Here is a 15,351-nt window from a genome sequence, read left to right on the forward strand (position 1 = left end):
GCAAGCGGCAACGGCGCGGATCGGGCGGCGGCGGAGTGGCTGCAGCAGCGGCGGCGGCAAGGTCCGGCGATGGCGGCGGTTGCGGCGAGATGCGAGGCGAGGCGAGGGGAGAGGAAAGAGAGGGTCGGGGCGGCTCTATTTATAAGAGGAGGCAACGGTGGCGTGGAGTAGGGGCAACGGAGAGGCGGCGGAGGGAGTCCCGCACGAACACGGGCGGCGACGGCGATTCCGTGGCGGAGGCGGACTTCGCCGGAGTCGGGGACGGGCGCGGGCGCGCTGGGCCGCGGCCTGGCTGGAGCTGGGCCGGCCCAGTCGGCGGGGAAGTGTCTTTTTTAAACATTTTTTTCAGACAAGCAAAAATAAATAGAAATATTACTAGTCAAAGGGCTCGTGCGTTGCAACGGGAGAAAAAAAATTATAATCTACAATGGCCATGACCACATTTTGCTGCATCAGCGAGATACACTATCACTCTCAATTTCGAGAAATCATAACATTTCTTTAAACTCGTGCACATATTTGAAACCGTAAACATTTTTCAAATTTGTGAACACTTTTACAAATTTTCGATCATTTTCTAAAATCAAAAACATTATTTGATTCATGAACATTTTATACTATTTTAGAACTTTTTTAAAAAGATTCAACATCTTTTTAAACAATTTTCTTGAATCGGTGAACATTTCTAGAATCGACGAACATTATTTTGGAAACTGGTGGAACAATTTTTTTGAAAGCCACAAACATTTTCTAAAATGCATGATCATTTTTGAATCAACGAACATTTAATGAATGAATAAACTACTCTGTAAGCCACGAACAGTTTTTGTATTTTAAGGATATTTTTCCATTCATAAGCACTTTTTGAATTGGCAAAATTATGTTCATTTTCATTACAATTTTTTAATACACAAACTTTTTAAAAATTCATGAACATTTGTTTTCAAAATTTGGAACATTTTTTGAATAAGCAAACATTTTCTTTACAAAATCGCAAACATTTTTTTACTCGACAAACATTTTATGATTTATTAATCATTTTATTTCAAAATTCTCATTTTTTAAATTTTCGGACCTTTTTTGAATTCCCTAATTATTTATGATGTATATTAGAATATAGTAACTTCTGCCAAGAAAATAATTCTAGAAAATCATACACTTGCACTCACCTTCGCGCAGTATTTTTTTTTCTGTTCCTGCTATACATCGTCGTGTACGTGTTCACATTGTGTTTTTTATATGAAGGCAATCAGGTGTTGCTTCCATTGATTAAGGAGAGTGTTCAGTACATTGAAATGTAGTACAAGGGAATGTCAAAATACAAAGAAAATAAAGAACTCTGGTTCAAGAAGATTATTTACAGAGTATAGTTTTGGTTGCTCGAAAATAAAGAAAATAAAGAACCCTGCAATTGGAAGAAATCCACATATAGCTTGTTCTCTGTGAAACTTTGCAAGGCATCGACGCTATCCGCTCAACAAATTATCTCCCCCCAACAAAGTAGTATACTCCTGTGATCCTACCATGAATTTTAAAATCTGTAGAGAGCTGCATGATTGTTTAGTACTCCAAAAGAATTAAATGTGCCATGGTAATTTAAATTTTGAAACATGCTTTTGCATACGCAATGACGATATGCTCCTTATATCCATTGAAGTAGTGACAAACTGGTTACTGCAGCCTGTTCAAAAAAAGGGCAATGAATTCTTAGCTCAAGTGTAGGATCAGAAAAATGAGACTGACATCCACTGATGGGATAGTAGGCAAGATGAATATGTGTTGCTTCTGTTGGAACCAAATCCTTACCCATGGCATGCATCATCAGTTTACTTACACTATGAGGAAAAATGTTAAAAGCTTTTGGCATAAAAACCTGGATATATTTCTCACTTCTACTCGAAAAACATGTCTAGATGAGCATTATGTCTATGCAAAATTCAGCTAGCAGCAGCGATAGCAAAATTTAGCTACCACAAAGTTCAGCTAGCACCAGCAATGGCAAAATTCAGCTAGCAGTGAAGCACCACATCATCGCTATCTCATTCTCCTTATCACAACCCGACCTTGGCCATGCCAATGGAGAGAGAAAAATCGCAAGGGCCTATCCCAATAAGTATGACTCAAAACCAGCACAGGTCCCCATCCCATTTTTTAACAAGACGTGCTTCAAGCACACTTTCCTCAGCTACATGTATAAAACTACCATCAAGGCTGCCAGACAACACATAAGCTCCTTTTTTGGAACATCACACATGTCTTGTTAAGAGGAAATGGGCAATAGCACCACCAAGTAAATCAATCTCGAAAAAAGAAATAAAGTTTCCAGACGTGTTTACTGAACTGTGTTACACAAATGTACGTCAGGTCCCTTCTCTATAGTTTCATATTGGAGAACAATGATGTCCTACAATCATCAAAATGGTGAGGTTAATTTACAAAAACTAAAAAAATTTGTTATGATGAAACCTTCTAACTGCATCCAAAGGTTGAGATCAAAGCAAATATATGATCCTCGTTCATACAGTGAACTTTTGACAAGAGGTGCCACATTTGGAGTGTGTCATCCACACACAATACTTTCTGTGGTACAACCTTTGCTATATCTGGAAAATGTAGAATAAAAAAAATCTGAGTACCTGTTTTACTTTGGTTTTCCTGATACAACTGATGAATCCCAGGACACCAGCACACATATTGTCTTCACATTCATTCTCTTTCAATGTTAATAGTTGTCCCAAATTTTGTATTCTGAGTTCATATCAATCCTGTAGATTCACCATTTTTCTAAAAGAATAAGATTTGCATCACATATGTAAAAAATAATGATTTAAATACTACAGGATATGCCCAACATCAAAGAGTTCTTTTTCCACTTAGCAGACTATGATATCCTATAGTTTACAAAAAGCTCACATATCTAGTTCAAAGGAGTAGCTCTTCAAAATTGAGAAGTGGCCTAAAAACTGAAATATTTGGTATGCTTTCAGAGCTGGTGACTTGCTAACTTCCCTCTGATATCTAATTTCTGGGCACATTGGCATACTGGCATGATAAAGACATGGTGACTTTGCTATAATTAAATACATGTACCGTGTGATTCTACGGGAAAAATGCAAGGAATGCCCACCAAGTGCATCGCTGCAAGCATGGGAGTTCCTTGCCTCTCCAGCGACTACCATCTGATTCTCCAATCCGTCAGACTTCAACACCTACATGAGGAGGCTTAAGTTTTCAAAATCAAATGGAAGGTCAAATTCAAGCAATTATTAAGCAATGCTATAACTCAACTCACACTGAAGCTGGAGGATCTCCTATCGAGACGAAGCTTGCATTCAGAAGACGTGCCATCATACATATCAATTACAAATATACCAGCTCCCTTCCACGCAAAACTGCATTTGACATGGTCGAATTGGCTGAACATTTCGTAAATGAAGAATCTGAGTGCTCGCAGTTCGTTTCTGTAGAGCCATCATCACTGGTAACATTTAGATCTTGCACGAGATCACTAATCTTTTGCTTGACAAGGCAAGAGATTCATTTGGCTGCAGTCCCATCAAAAAGCAACAATCTCAAATACCCATCAGCTCCAATCTTGCTCAGGTTGTTTTAATGACACCACTCAAGTGACTTGCGGTCAAAGTCTAAGTCGACCGATGTTCGTCTTGCATCAGTGCTAAGCCACTCAGTACCGCCGACAGGGGGTAAAAGAGATAATGAACAACGCATGCCCTCATACTCTAAAGCTAAATAGTAATCTCTTCGATATTGAACACTGCTAAATACTGAACAAAGTTCCAAAGAGTAACCATTTTAATATGCCAGCTCCTTATTTGTGTGTCAAGTGTAGTATTAGAGCATCATTTCTAAGTTCTAACTAATGGGAGTCCTAAGATCCTCGGCGACAGATACACAGTTCGCCCAAGGTGTTTACAAAACTGACATAAAGAGGATTGTGCAAAGGTTATGCTTATTGCTTAGTAGTGCTCAAGACCTGAGGAGGGCCGTGCCACGGAAATCATCCTGCAGGTGGAGAGAGACGCGTCTGGCGACGTACGTGCTTGTCGATGTGCCCTTTTGGCAACTGACCTGAAAAGCACAACATCGTTGTTATTTCATCGAACACGTTGAGAGCACTAAGACTTTCAACGATCCAAGGTACGGTAGAAGCTAGCGATGTCACCTGCACTAAAAGCTAGTGCACGTGGAACTTGTAAGGCATAGAGAAGACTTGCCACTGGCCTGTTGGTCTCCTGCTGTGTTCGTCTCTGTTGAACTTGTAAGGCATAGTGCGTCTCTGTTGTGTTCGTCTTCCGCTGCTGCTTCGCTGGAATCGTCACTGTCGGAGTCCTCCTGACAGCATGGTGGTGCGGGCGAGAGAAGGCAGCGGTCGCCCTACTCTTTTCCTCCCTCCACCAATCGCCCCTGCCATACGACCACTACCAGCGCTGGTCCTTCCCTCCGCCATCCTCCTCTTCATCTGGCATGGGGATATGCTCGAGGCTGCTTGTTTGCCTCCCAAAAATCCAAATCAGCGATTCCCTCACGAATCCCTTTCCAGAAATCACGCGCCCAGCAATCCTTGCCCTCCCCAAGAGCGCAACTCTCGCGTGATTTCTACCTTCCCAAGTTGCGTAATATTTTGCCTCCCCAATCCCTTATATGAGTCGCCTGATATTTCGATGGAGCCCCGATGCATCGGTACGTCGGTCGACTGACTTCAATCCCAGCGGCGAGGCAGCAACGGGACCGTTCCCGTCCGTCTAAGAAAAACTTTGCCAACTCGGCAAGAGCGCACACACCATGAGAGGAGTGTCGTGCCCCTCGCGCGCCTGCGCGTCCCGCCCAGCAGTGACTTAGACGCGGGCGAAGTCCTCGCTCCCGGACACCTCTCCATTTTCTCCTCCTTCCTCTCCGTGCGCGTATCCCGCTCGCTGCTGCCGCCTGATGCGACGCCCGAGCGTAGCGCCGCCTCCCCGCCATGGCCATCGCCCCCCGCAAGCTTGCGCCGCCGTGGTCCGTGGCTTCGACGCCGGAGAACTCCTCGCTCCGGCCGACTCTCTTTTCGTCCTTCATCTCCACGCGTGCCTCCCTCCTCGCTGCCGCCGCCTGATGCGGGCGCCCGAGCGCAGCGCGGCCTCCCTGCCATGGCCGCCCCCTGCAAAACACCAAACATTATCTCAAATGCTCCTCACCAATGGAGCTTAAGGTCAACTACAATGGCAAGTCAGAAACTTCGTCCGTCCACCCGGATCGAGCAGGGGGAGACCGGCGGACGGGCCGATCAACGCGGGAGGCTTGGTGGTGGCCGGATCCGGGGCACGGCGGAGCAGAGGATGCGGATCCGGGCAGTGGCGGCCGGATCCCGCCGAAGTCGTGGCCGGAGGCGGGCGACGCGGCTGCCGGCGAAGCTCGGGGCGGCCATGGCGGCGCTGCAATGAGAGGGAGAGAGAGATGGTGAGAGGGAGGGAGGAAGGAGAGGGAGGAGGAGAAGGCAGGGGCGGCGACGTGACCTGGTCGCGGCGGCGGTGATCTCCGGTGAGGCCGGCCGGCGCGACGAGGCGGGGGAGGAAGGCGGGGTCGGGGCGAGCGCCTGGCGCGGAGCCGAGCTCCCTGGCTCGGGGCGCACGCGTTTCTGCCCCTACAAAGGACTGCGGGTTGAATAGGAACAAATGCAGGGTCAATTTTGCAAAAACAAAGCATTTTCTTAGGTATCCACTTAAAAGTAGGACTGCGGGTTGAATTCTAAGAATCAGAAGGACTTTTATGCAAATATGCCGATGACGTACGACCAGACGCAATAGCTGGTTTATTAGTAGGTAAACATAAAGATGTAGGCATATAATATATCAAAATTTTCAGAAAAATATTTCCTACAACCTGAACATTTTTATAACGTCAAATAAAATACTCAAAAATTTAAATAAATCAAACAGTGATTCTGGTTTATTTAAAAACCAAATGAAAATATTTTAAAATACCAAAATAATTTCAAATTTATTTCTCTCCATTTTTCTATTGTAGGGAATCATTTTACCCTAATTTCCATGTATTTCATTTTTGAAGAAAAATAATTTGAATAAAATTCAAATAACCCCAAATTGAAAATAATTTCTACAGGACTTTAAATTTGATTCTTTTAAACTTCCAACTCATATTTCATATGTTTTGAAGAAGTCATTTTATCTTCTCTCATGAAAATCATTGAGTTGCTGGAAGTTTCTGAATTTGAAATATTTCCCAATGAAATTCAAATATTTTCAAAAACCCTTTTCATTTCTTTAAATGGAAGAAGTCATGTCATCTTCTCTCTAGGGTTTTGTATTTGAAAAGAATTTAAATTCACGAAGATCATAAATGCAAAATGAAAGTTTGGGAAAGTCCTTTTATTCCCTCTCATTTAACTTTCAAAAAGTTTCGAATTTCACTCAAATTTCACACAAGCAACCACACCACAATCAAACAATCAATCAAATCTATTTATTTAATATAACATTCCAAAATTTAGAATTTTGGGATGTTACAATGAGCTACTAACTGGTAAGAAGCCAAACGTCAGCTACTTCACAGTATTTGGTGCTAGGTGCTGGATCAAGGATCCACATCACACTTCAAAATTTGCACCGAAAGCACATGAAGGTTTTATGCTTGGCTACGGAAAGGATTCGCACTCCTACAGAGTCTTCAACCTCTTTCACTATAAAGTGGTTGAAACTGTGGATGTGCGGTTCGATTACGCTAACGGCTCACAAAGAGAGCACCTGCCAAATGTGCTAGATGAAGTCCCACCTAGTGAATCTATCAAGCTTATGGGTACTGGAGAAATCATACCTTCAGAGGCACAGGCTGAAGAGGAAATCATCATTTCTGCACCTAATCAACCCGAAGACACTGCTCAACCTGAAGTCAATGCTGAAACTGAAGACAATGATCAGCAAGAGCAAAATCTTCGCCCAATTCATCCTCGTGTTGCAAATGAAGTACAGATTGGGAAGATAATTGATGGCATCAATGCACCTGGTCCACTCACTCGTTCAAGAGCAACACAGCTAGCAAATTTCTGTGGGCACTTTGCATTTGTCTCTATATCTGAACCCAAGAAAGTTGATGAAGCCTTCATGGAGCCTGAATGGATTCAAGCTATGCAAGAAGAGCTTCAATAGTTCGAGCTGAACAATGTTTGGGAACTAGTAAAACGTCCTGATCCTCGCAAGCACAACATCATTGGCATCAAATGGATTTATCGCAACAAACAAGATGAGCATGGTCAAGTTGTAAGGAACAAGGCTCGTCTCGTTGCTCAAGGTTATACTCAAGTAGAAAGAATTGACTTCGATGAAACATTTGCCCCCATGGCTAGGCTTGAAGCCATTCGTATACTGCTAGCCTATGCCAACCATCACAACATCCTTCTGTATCAAATGGATGTGAAAAGTGCCTTTCTCAATGGCAAGATTGAAGAAGAAGTGTATGTTGCACAACCACCTGGCTTTGAAGGTCCAAAACATCCTGATATGGTGTACAAGCTCAACAAGGCACTGTATGGCCTCAAACAAGCTCCTCGCGCTTGGTATGACACACTCAAAGACTTCCTGAAGAGCAAAGGCTTCAAACCTGGTTCTCTAGATCCTACACTCTTCACAAAGACATATGATGAAGAACTGTTTGTGTGCCAAATCTATGTGGATGACATTATCTTCGGCTACACTGACAAGAGATACAGTGATGAGTTTGGACATATGATGCAAGAGCAATATCAGATGTCCATGATGGGTGAGCTGAAATTCTTCCTCGGTCTTCAAATTCGTCAGCAGAGCAATGGCATCTTATATCTCAAGAGAAATACCTCAAAGATTGCCTGAAGAAGTTTGGAATGCAAGACTACAAAGGATACACTACAAAAAAAGACACATCCGTGACATTTTGGGCCGAACGAATTTTTTTCTGTCATACATATGACACTTCTATGACGATAATTGTGACAAAACCCGGTATCATCATATATGTGGTGGGCTCCTACTTCTATGACAAAAAATCATGACAGAAACTGGGCTTTTCGTCCTGGGCGGGCCGGAGACGCAGCTGCATGACATTCTTTGGGCCGTCCATGACGGGAAAAACCGTGGTAGAAGCGAGGGCGAGGAAAATTTCGGGGAGTTCCCAGTTACGGTGGGAGGTCGGGGGCCGAGCGATGCGCGTTTCTCTCGTACACGTACGCGCGTGTGTGCGAGGCGTTGGCTCTAACTGAACCCGAGCGAGGCGTTGGGCTCTAACTGAACCCGAGCGATTGCATTGCAGGCTACGCGTTACTGAACCCGAGCGATTGATCGATGGCTATTAACTGAACCCGATCGAGCAATTCCTTCGCTACTGCTGCTAACTGAAGCCGATCGATGCTGCCTCTGGGATGAACAGTGAGCGTTGCGGGGGGGGTTGGATGAACAGTGAGCGGTGGCGTTGCCTCTGGATGAACAGGACCCCGTGGTGTGGTGGAGACCTGGATGAACAGTAGACGGTGGAGGGGTGCCCGTGGAGGGGTGCTTGAACAGGACCCCGTGGTGTGGAGGGCTGGATGAACAGTAGACGGTGGAGGGGTGCCCGTGGAGGGGTGTTTGAACAGTAGCCGGTGGAGTAGCGCGCGGTGGAGGCTGGATGAACAGGAGCCCGTGGAGGCTGGAGGAGGTCGACGGTGGAGATGAACAGTATCCCGTGGAGTCCCGTTTTGCGGTACGCCACACCCCTCCCGATGAACAGGACCCCCGTTTCGACCGTAGGAGGTCCGTTTCGTCCGTTTTGCGGTACGCCACACCCCTCCCGATCAACAGGACCCCCGTTTCGACCGTAGGAGGTCCGTTTCGTCCGTTTTGCGGTACGCCACACCCCTCCCGATCAACAAGACCCCCGTTTCAAACGTAGGAGGTCCGTTTCCTTCGTTTTGCGGTACGCCACACCACTCCCGATCAACAGGACCCCGTTCCGAACGTAGGAGGTCCGTTTCCTCCGTTGTGCGGTACGCCAGGCCTCGTTTCCATCGCCTGTTCCATCCAAGCCCTCCCGATGAACACGACCACGCATTCCGTTCCGACCCAGCCGGTTGGCTCCCACGCGTTCCATTGCCTCCCGATGAACACGACGCATTCCGTTGCCTCCCCATGAACACGACGCATTCCGTTGCCTCCCCATGAACACGACGATGACGCTGTTTCTCCATTCCGACCCAGCCATGTACACGAGCCCTGGCCGTACGTATGCGCGAGTAGGCGTTCGAGACCCCGCCCGTATGTACACATACGTGGCCGTATTTTCTTTCTTGCACCTTGGCCACTGTACGTACATGTACATGCTACGTGCGCGCCTCTACTACGACACGTACGCGCCTCTACTACGACATGTGCGCGCCTCTACATCCACCAGTATATATGTACGTACACGTTCGCGACCAGAATGACAACGCTACGTACGCTTCGACCAGGTGGGTCCCGACTGTCAGGCACTTCCTTGCCTGCGAAGATGAGCTGTTGGGTCCCAGCAGTCAGGGGGCAAATCGTTTTTTTTTTGCCCGAACGCACTTCCTTGCGTGCGAAGATGTAGCTGGTGGGTCCGAGCAGTCAGGGCGAAACATTTTTTTCGCGAAATACAGTGGCCCGTCCGGTGGGTCCCAACTGTTAGGTGGAGGAATCATTATTTTCCGCGTAATAAGGAGGCACTTCCTTGCTGCGGCCGTGGACCCAGCTGTCAGCCTCTCCACGTACAGTCCACGTCCGATGGAAGTCGTTCCTTGACCACGTTGACCACGCCGCGCCGAGAGCACCAGGGCGATGGACGACGGCGAGGCCTAGGAAGGGGACGACGGGGAGCCGGGGAAGACGCGGCAGCGGAAGCCCACGCGGAGAGGAGTACGAGGGTTCACTGGTTCGGCTGCGGTGTGAGGTTGACGTCGCCGCAGGGCCTGGCCAGCGATGGGAATAGTAGGGCGATGAGGCCTCCGCGGCAGCACAGCCGGCCACGGAAGGCAGGAGCATGCGACACGACCGGCGCTGCTTTGGGCGGCTGGAGCAAGAAGACCAGAGGTTGAAGAAGCACTACGGCCGTTGGATGGACATCGTACGGTCACTGGAGCTAGAATCGTTCATATTGACTAAAGTTAACAAAGGCCCCCGTCCCAGTCAACTTAGTAGGCCCACAAGTCAGCCTCCCACCATGGTGGGTCCCGGCTAGCAGGGGAGTATTCATTTTTTTATGCGTAATAAGGAGGCACTTCCTTGCGTGCGAAGATATAGCTGGTGGGTCCGAGCTGTCAGCGGCGGTAACGTTTTTTTCGTGAAATACAGAGGCCCTTTCGGTGGGTCCCTGATGTCAGGTGGAGGAATCATTATTTTGCGCGTAATAAGGAGGCATTTCCTTGCGTGCGGTCGTGGACCCAGCTGTCGGCCTCTCCACGTACAGTCCACTTCAGATGCATGTCGGTTGTTGACCACGTTGACCAGGCCGCGCCGAGAGCACCAGGGCCGTGGACGACGGCGAGGCCTAGGAAGGGAACGACACGGAGGACGGGAAGACTCGGCAGTTGTTTCCCACGCGGAGGGGAGTACAACTGTACGAGGGTTTACTGGTTCGTCTGCCGTCGCCGGAGAATAACAGCAGGTGTGGGTGAGTAGAGGGATGGCTAGGCCAGCGATGGGAGTACGGCGGGGTGGTGAGGCGTGCGCGGCAGCAGAGCCGGCCGCGGGGAGGAGGGAGCAGCCAGTCCCGCCGGCGCTTGTTTGAGCGGCTGGAGCAGGAAGAGCAGAGATTGAAGAAGCACGACGGCCGTTGGATGGCCATCCAACACTCACTGCTTGTGCGTCAACCTTTTTTTAGGAAAGCCTCAAATCTGTGGAAAACAGCATACAACCCATCTGCCATTATTTCTAATAATTTACAGCCCATTTGCTAATTATTAAGGTTTTTTGGAGCCCATATTCTTTTTGTTAGCATTACAGCCCATATTGTGGCTACGGTTAAAAAATTATACGAAATTTTGCATATTTCGGTGCGGTACGAACTGTTTTTAATCCCGAAATTTCGACTCACATTCAAACTGATTTTAAAAATAAATATATATCAATATAAAATCCAACAAATTCTCCAGGCATAAAAATTAATGTAATTTAAAATCTCGAAATGAAAAAAAAGATATTTGAAACTAATTGTCGGTTTGATGTGTTTTAAAAATGTACAGCCCATTTCTCATTACTGATGGGCCATTTTCTCGGCCAGCCGAATGAAAGCTCTCCTCGTCTTGAAAGATTTGCAGCCCAACAGGCCTGACAAAGCGACTTACTTGGCAAATCACAAAAAAACAGGACTGTGGCCGTGGATCCAGCTGTCAGCCTCTCCACGTACAGTACTCTTCCGATGGAAGTCGTTCCTTGACCACGTTGACCATGCCGCGCGGAGAGCACCACGGCGGTGGACGATGGCGAGGCCTAGGAAGGGGACGACGCGGAGCCGGGGAAGACGCGACAGTGGAAGCCCGCGCGGAGAGGAGTACGAGGGTTCACTGGTTCGGCTGCGGTGTGAGGCTGCCGTCGCCGCAGGGCCTGGCCAGCGGTGGGAATAGTAGGGGCGGTGAGGCCTCCGCGGCAGCACAACCGGCCACGGGAGGCAGGAGCATGCGGCACGACCGGCGCTGCTTTGGGCGGCTGGAGCAAGAAGACCAGAGGTTGAAGAAGCACTACGCCCGTTGGATGGACATCGTACGGTCACTGGAGCTAGAATCGTTCATATTGACTAAAGTTGACAAAGGCCCCCGTCCCAGTCAACTTAGTAGGCCCACAAGTCAGCCTCCCACCATGGTGGGTCCCAGCTAGCAGGGGGAGTATTTATTTTTTGTGCGTAATAAGGAGGCACTTCCTTGCGTGCGAAGATATAGCTGGTGGGTCTGAGCTGTCAGCGGCGGTAACGTTTTTTTCGCGAAATACAGAGGCCCTTTTGGTGGGTCCCTGATGTCAGGTGGAGGAATCATTCTTTTGCGCGTAATAAGGAGGCATTTCCTTGCGTGCGGCCGTGGACCCAGCTGACGGCCTCTCCACGTACAGTCCACTTCAGATGCATGTCGGTCGTTGACCACGTTGACCAGGCCGCGCCGAGAGCACCAGGGCGGTGGACGACGGCGAGGCCTAGGAAGGGAACGACACGGAGGCAGGGAAGACTCGGCAGTTGTTTCCCACGCGGAGGGGAGTACGACTGTACGAGGGTTTACTGGTTCATCTGCCGTCGCTGGAGAATAACAGCAGGTGTGGGTGAGTAGAGGGATGGCTAGGCCAGCGATGGGAGTACGGTGGGGCGGTGAGGCCTGCGCGGCAGCAGAGCCGGCCGTGGGGAGGAGGGAGCAGGCAGTCCCGCCGGCGCTTGTTTGAGCGGCTGGAGCAGGAAGAGCAGAGATTGAAGAAGCACGACGGCCGTTGGATGGCCATCCAACACTCGCTGCTTGTGCGTCAACCTTTTTTTTAGGAAAGCCTCAAATCTGTGGAAAACAGCATACTGCCCATCTGCCATTATTTCTAATAATTTACAGCCCATTTGCTAATTCTTAAGGTTTTTTTGGAGCTCATATTCTTTTTAGCATTACGGCCCATATTGTGGCCACGGTTAAAAGATTATACGAAATTTTGCATATTTCGGTGCGGTCCGAACTGTTTTTAATCCCGAAATTTCGACTCACATTCAAACTGATTTTAAAAATAAATTTATATCAATATAAAATCCAACAAATTCTCCACGCATAAAAATTAATGTAATTTAAAATCTCGAAATGAAAAAAAAGATATTTGAAACTAATTGCCGGTTTGATGTGTTTTAAAAATGTACAACCCATTTCTCATTACGGATTGGCCATTTTCTCGGCTAGCCGAATGAAAGCTCTCCTCGTCTTGAAAGATTTGCAGCCCAACAGGCCTGACAAAGCGACTTACTAGGCAAGTCACACAAAAAACTGGGCTGTGGCCGTGGACCCAGCTGTCAGCCTCTCCACGTACAGTACTCTCCGATGGAAGTCGTTCCTTGACCATGTTGACCACGCCGCGCTGAGAGCACCACGGCGGTGGACGACGGTGAGGCCTAGGAAGGGGACGACGCGGAGCCGGGGAAGACGCGACAGTGGAAGCCTGCGCGGAGAGGAGTACGAGGGTTCACTGGTTCGGCTGCGGTGTGAGGCTGCCGTCGCCGCAGGGCCTGGCCAGCGGTGGGAATAGTAGGGGACGGTGAGGCCTCCGCGGCAGCACAGCCGGCCACGGGAGGCAGGAGCATGCGGCACGACCGGCGCTGCTTTGGGCGGCTGGAGCAAGAAGACCAGAGGTTGAAGAAGCACTACGCCCGTTGGATGGACATCGTACGGTCACTGGAGCTAGAATCGTTCATATTGATTAAAGTTGACAAAGGCCCCCGTCCCAGTCAACTTAGTAGGCCCACAAGTCAGCCTCCCACCATGGTGGGTCCCAGCTAGCAGGGGGGTATTCATTTTTTGTGCGTAATAAGGAGGCACTTCCTTGCGTGCGAAGATATAGCTGGTGGGTCCGAGCTGTCAGCGGCGGTAACGTTTTTTCGCGAAATACAGAGGCCCTTTTGGTGGATCCCTGATGTCAGGTGGAGGAATCATTCTTTTGCGCGTAATAAGGAGGCATTTCCTTGCGTGCGGCCGTGGACCCAGCTGTCGGCCTCTCCACGTACAGCCCACTTCAGATGCATGTCGGTCGTTGACCACGTTGACCAGGCCGCGCCGAGAGCACCAGGGCGGTGGACGACGGCGAGGCCTAGGAAGGGAACGACACGGAGGCAGGGAAGACTCGGCAGTTGTTTCCCACGCGGAGGGGAGTACGACTGTATGAGGGTTTACTGGTTCGTCTTCCGTCACCGGAGAATAACAGCAGGTGTGGGTGAGTAGAGGGATGGCTAGGCCAGCGATGGGAGTACGGTGGGGCGGTGAGGCCTGCGCGGCAGCAGAGCCGACCGCGGGGAGGAGGGAGCAGGCCTAGACGGGGCAGCCCAAAACCACGTCCAACACTTGCCAAAACTTCGTCCCTTGTTTTCTGTGTGTTTCGCACACTCGACATTGTGTGGGCATTTTGAGTGTGCATCATATGAAGATGTGCTATGCATGAATGTTGATCAGCATGATGTTAACTGGCTGGTAGTTCCATTTTCGACCATGAATAAAACTTCCAACATGATGTTAACCCTGTTTGAAAAGGCCGTGTTAATGTAAATGCTCTGCCTCTGAAAGTTGCAGTTTCTTATCTGAAACTGAACTTGCAGTTTCTTATCTGAAACTAAAACTTGGAGTTTCTTCTCTGAGAATCACATTATCTGCACTTTTATACTCCTATGAAACTACATTTTTTAAGTGCTAAAAATAGATCTCTAGAATTCATAAAATACTTCATATGCTCAATACTGCAAATCTGAAATTCAAAAGACATTCATATCTGAAAGTACTCTCAAAATACACAACACAAAACACAATTCACAACCTGCAAATACTGACAACCCTAAGCTCCTCCTGACAATTCACAACCTGCCCGACTATTGGGCTGGGGGGGCAGCCCCCTCCTATTCCTCGGCGGCAGACAGCCGCCCCGTGAGACGATGTGAACGGCGAGGGAGACGATGGTGGGGAAGCGTCGTCGGGCCAACTGCTTTTCTCCTCTTGCAGTTGGGTTCAGTCGACGAAGACTCCACCGGCTCACTCTGGCAGGACACCCTCACAAACGGCACCCTGTAGATGCTCGATCCTTCAATCTCTGGTGGATCTCCATCTGGGATCGATACTCCCACCACCGCTCCCTCACGATCGGATTCGGTGAATCTGTTTGCTCCATGGCCCAGAGGAGCAGCTCTATGTACTCCGGCGCGACTCCCTCCGGGAGTATCGCTGCCTTTTTGCTCTGTTACAGATATTTGGCCATGGATGTCGCCGTCGCCGCTAGTTGGTCCTTGTTGTCAAACCAAGACTGTATCTCCAACATCCTAGCTAGCTTCACAGGGTCGCCGTCTGCGATCCTCACGTATCGGTTGTACTCCTCCATTGATCTACTTCTCCACAACACCTTCACTCGCCGGCGGTGGTTTTTGAATGGAAGAGGAGAGGAGCAGCGCTGGTTTTGGATTAGAACGGGAGAGGAGCGACGCTGGTTTTGGACTGGAACAGGAGAGGAGGGGCGGTGGTTTTGAAATGGAAGAGGAGAGGAGCGGCGCTGCATTTAGATTGGAACAGGAGAGGAGCGGCGGTGGTTTAAGAGGAGAAGAGCGGAACAGCGGCGCTGGTCTTGGAAGTATTTTTTTGTTGTTTTGCGTATTTTGGGTCAAAGTTTG

General features: G+C 48.6%; 1 protein-coding gene across 1 annotated transcript in view; it reads right to left on the reverse strand.

Moving 5' to 3' along the window:
• Positions 1 to 1,311: 1,311 nt before the first annotated feature.
• The window catches only part of LOC123096683 (uncharacterized), a 33,545-nt gene continuing 19,505 nt past the window's right edge, over positions 1,312 to 15,351 (reverse strand). Inside the window, exons 2-6 of the mRNA XM_044518435.1 lie at positions 5,514 to 5,804; positions 5,236 to 5,432; positions 4,184 to 5,158; positions 3,293 to 4,089; positions 1,312 to 3,209 (exon numbers count right to left, since the gene is read on the reverse strand). Coding sequence (XP_044374370.1) covers positions 4,618 to 5,158; positions 5,236 to 5,432; positions 5,514 to 5,804 — 1,029 coding nt within the window. The 3' untranslated portion in view covers positions 1,312 to 3,209; positions 3,293 to 4,089; positions 4,184 to 4,617. The remainder of the gene's footprint in view (positions 3,210 to 3,292; positions 4,090 to 4,183; positions 5,159 to 5,235; positions 5,433 to 5,513; positions 5,805 to 15,351) is intronic.

Source organism: Triticum aestivum, chromosome 4D (assembly GCF_018294505.1).
Source record: "Triticum aestivum cultivar Chinese Spring chromosome 4D, IWGSC CS RefSeq v2.1, whole genome shotgun sequence".
Taxonomy (NCBI): domain Eukaryota; kingdom Viridiplantae; phylum Streptophyta; class Magnoliopsida; order Poales; family Poaceae; genus Triticum; species Triticum aestivum.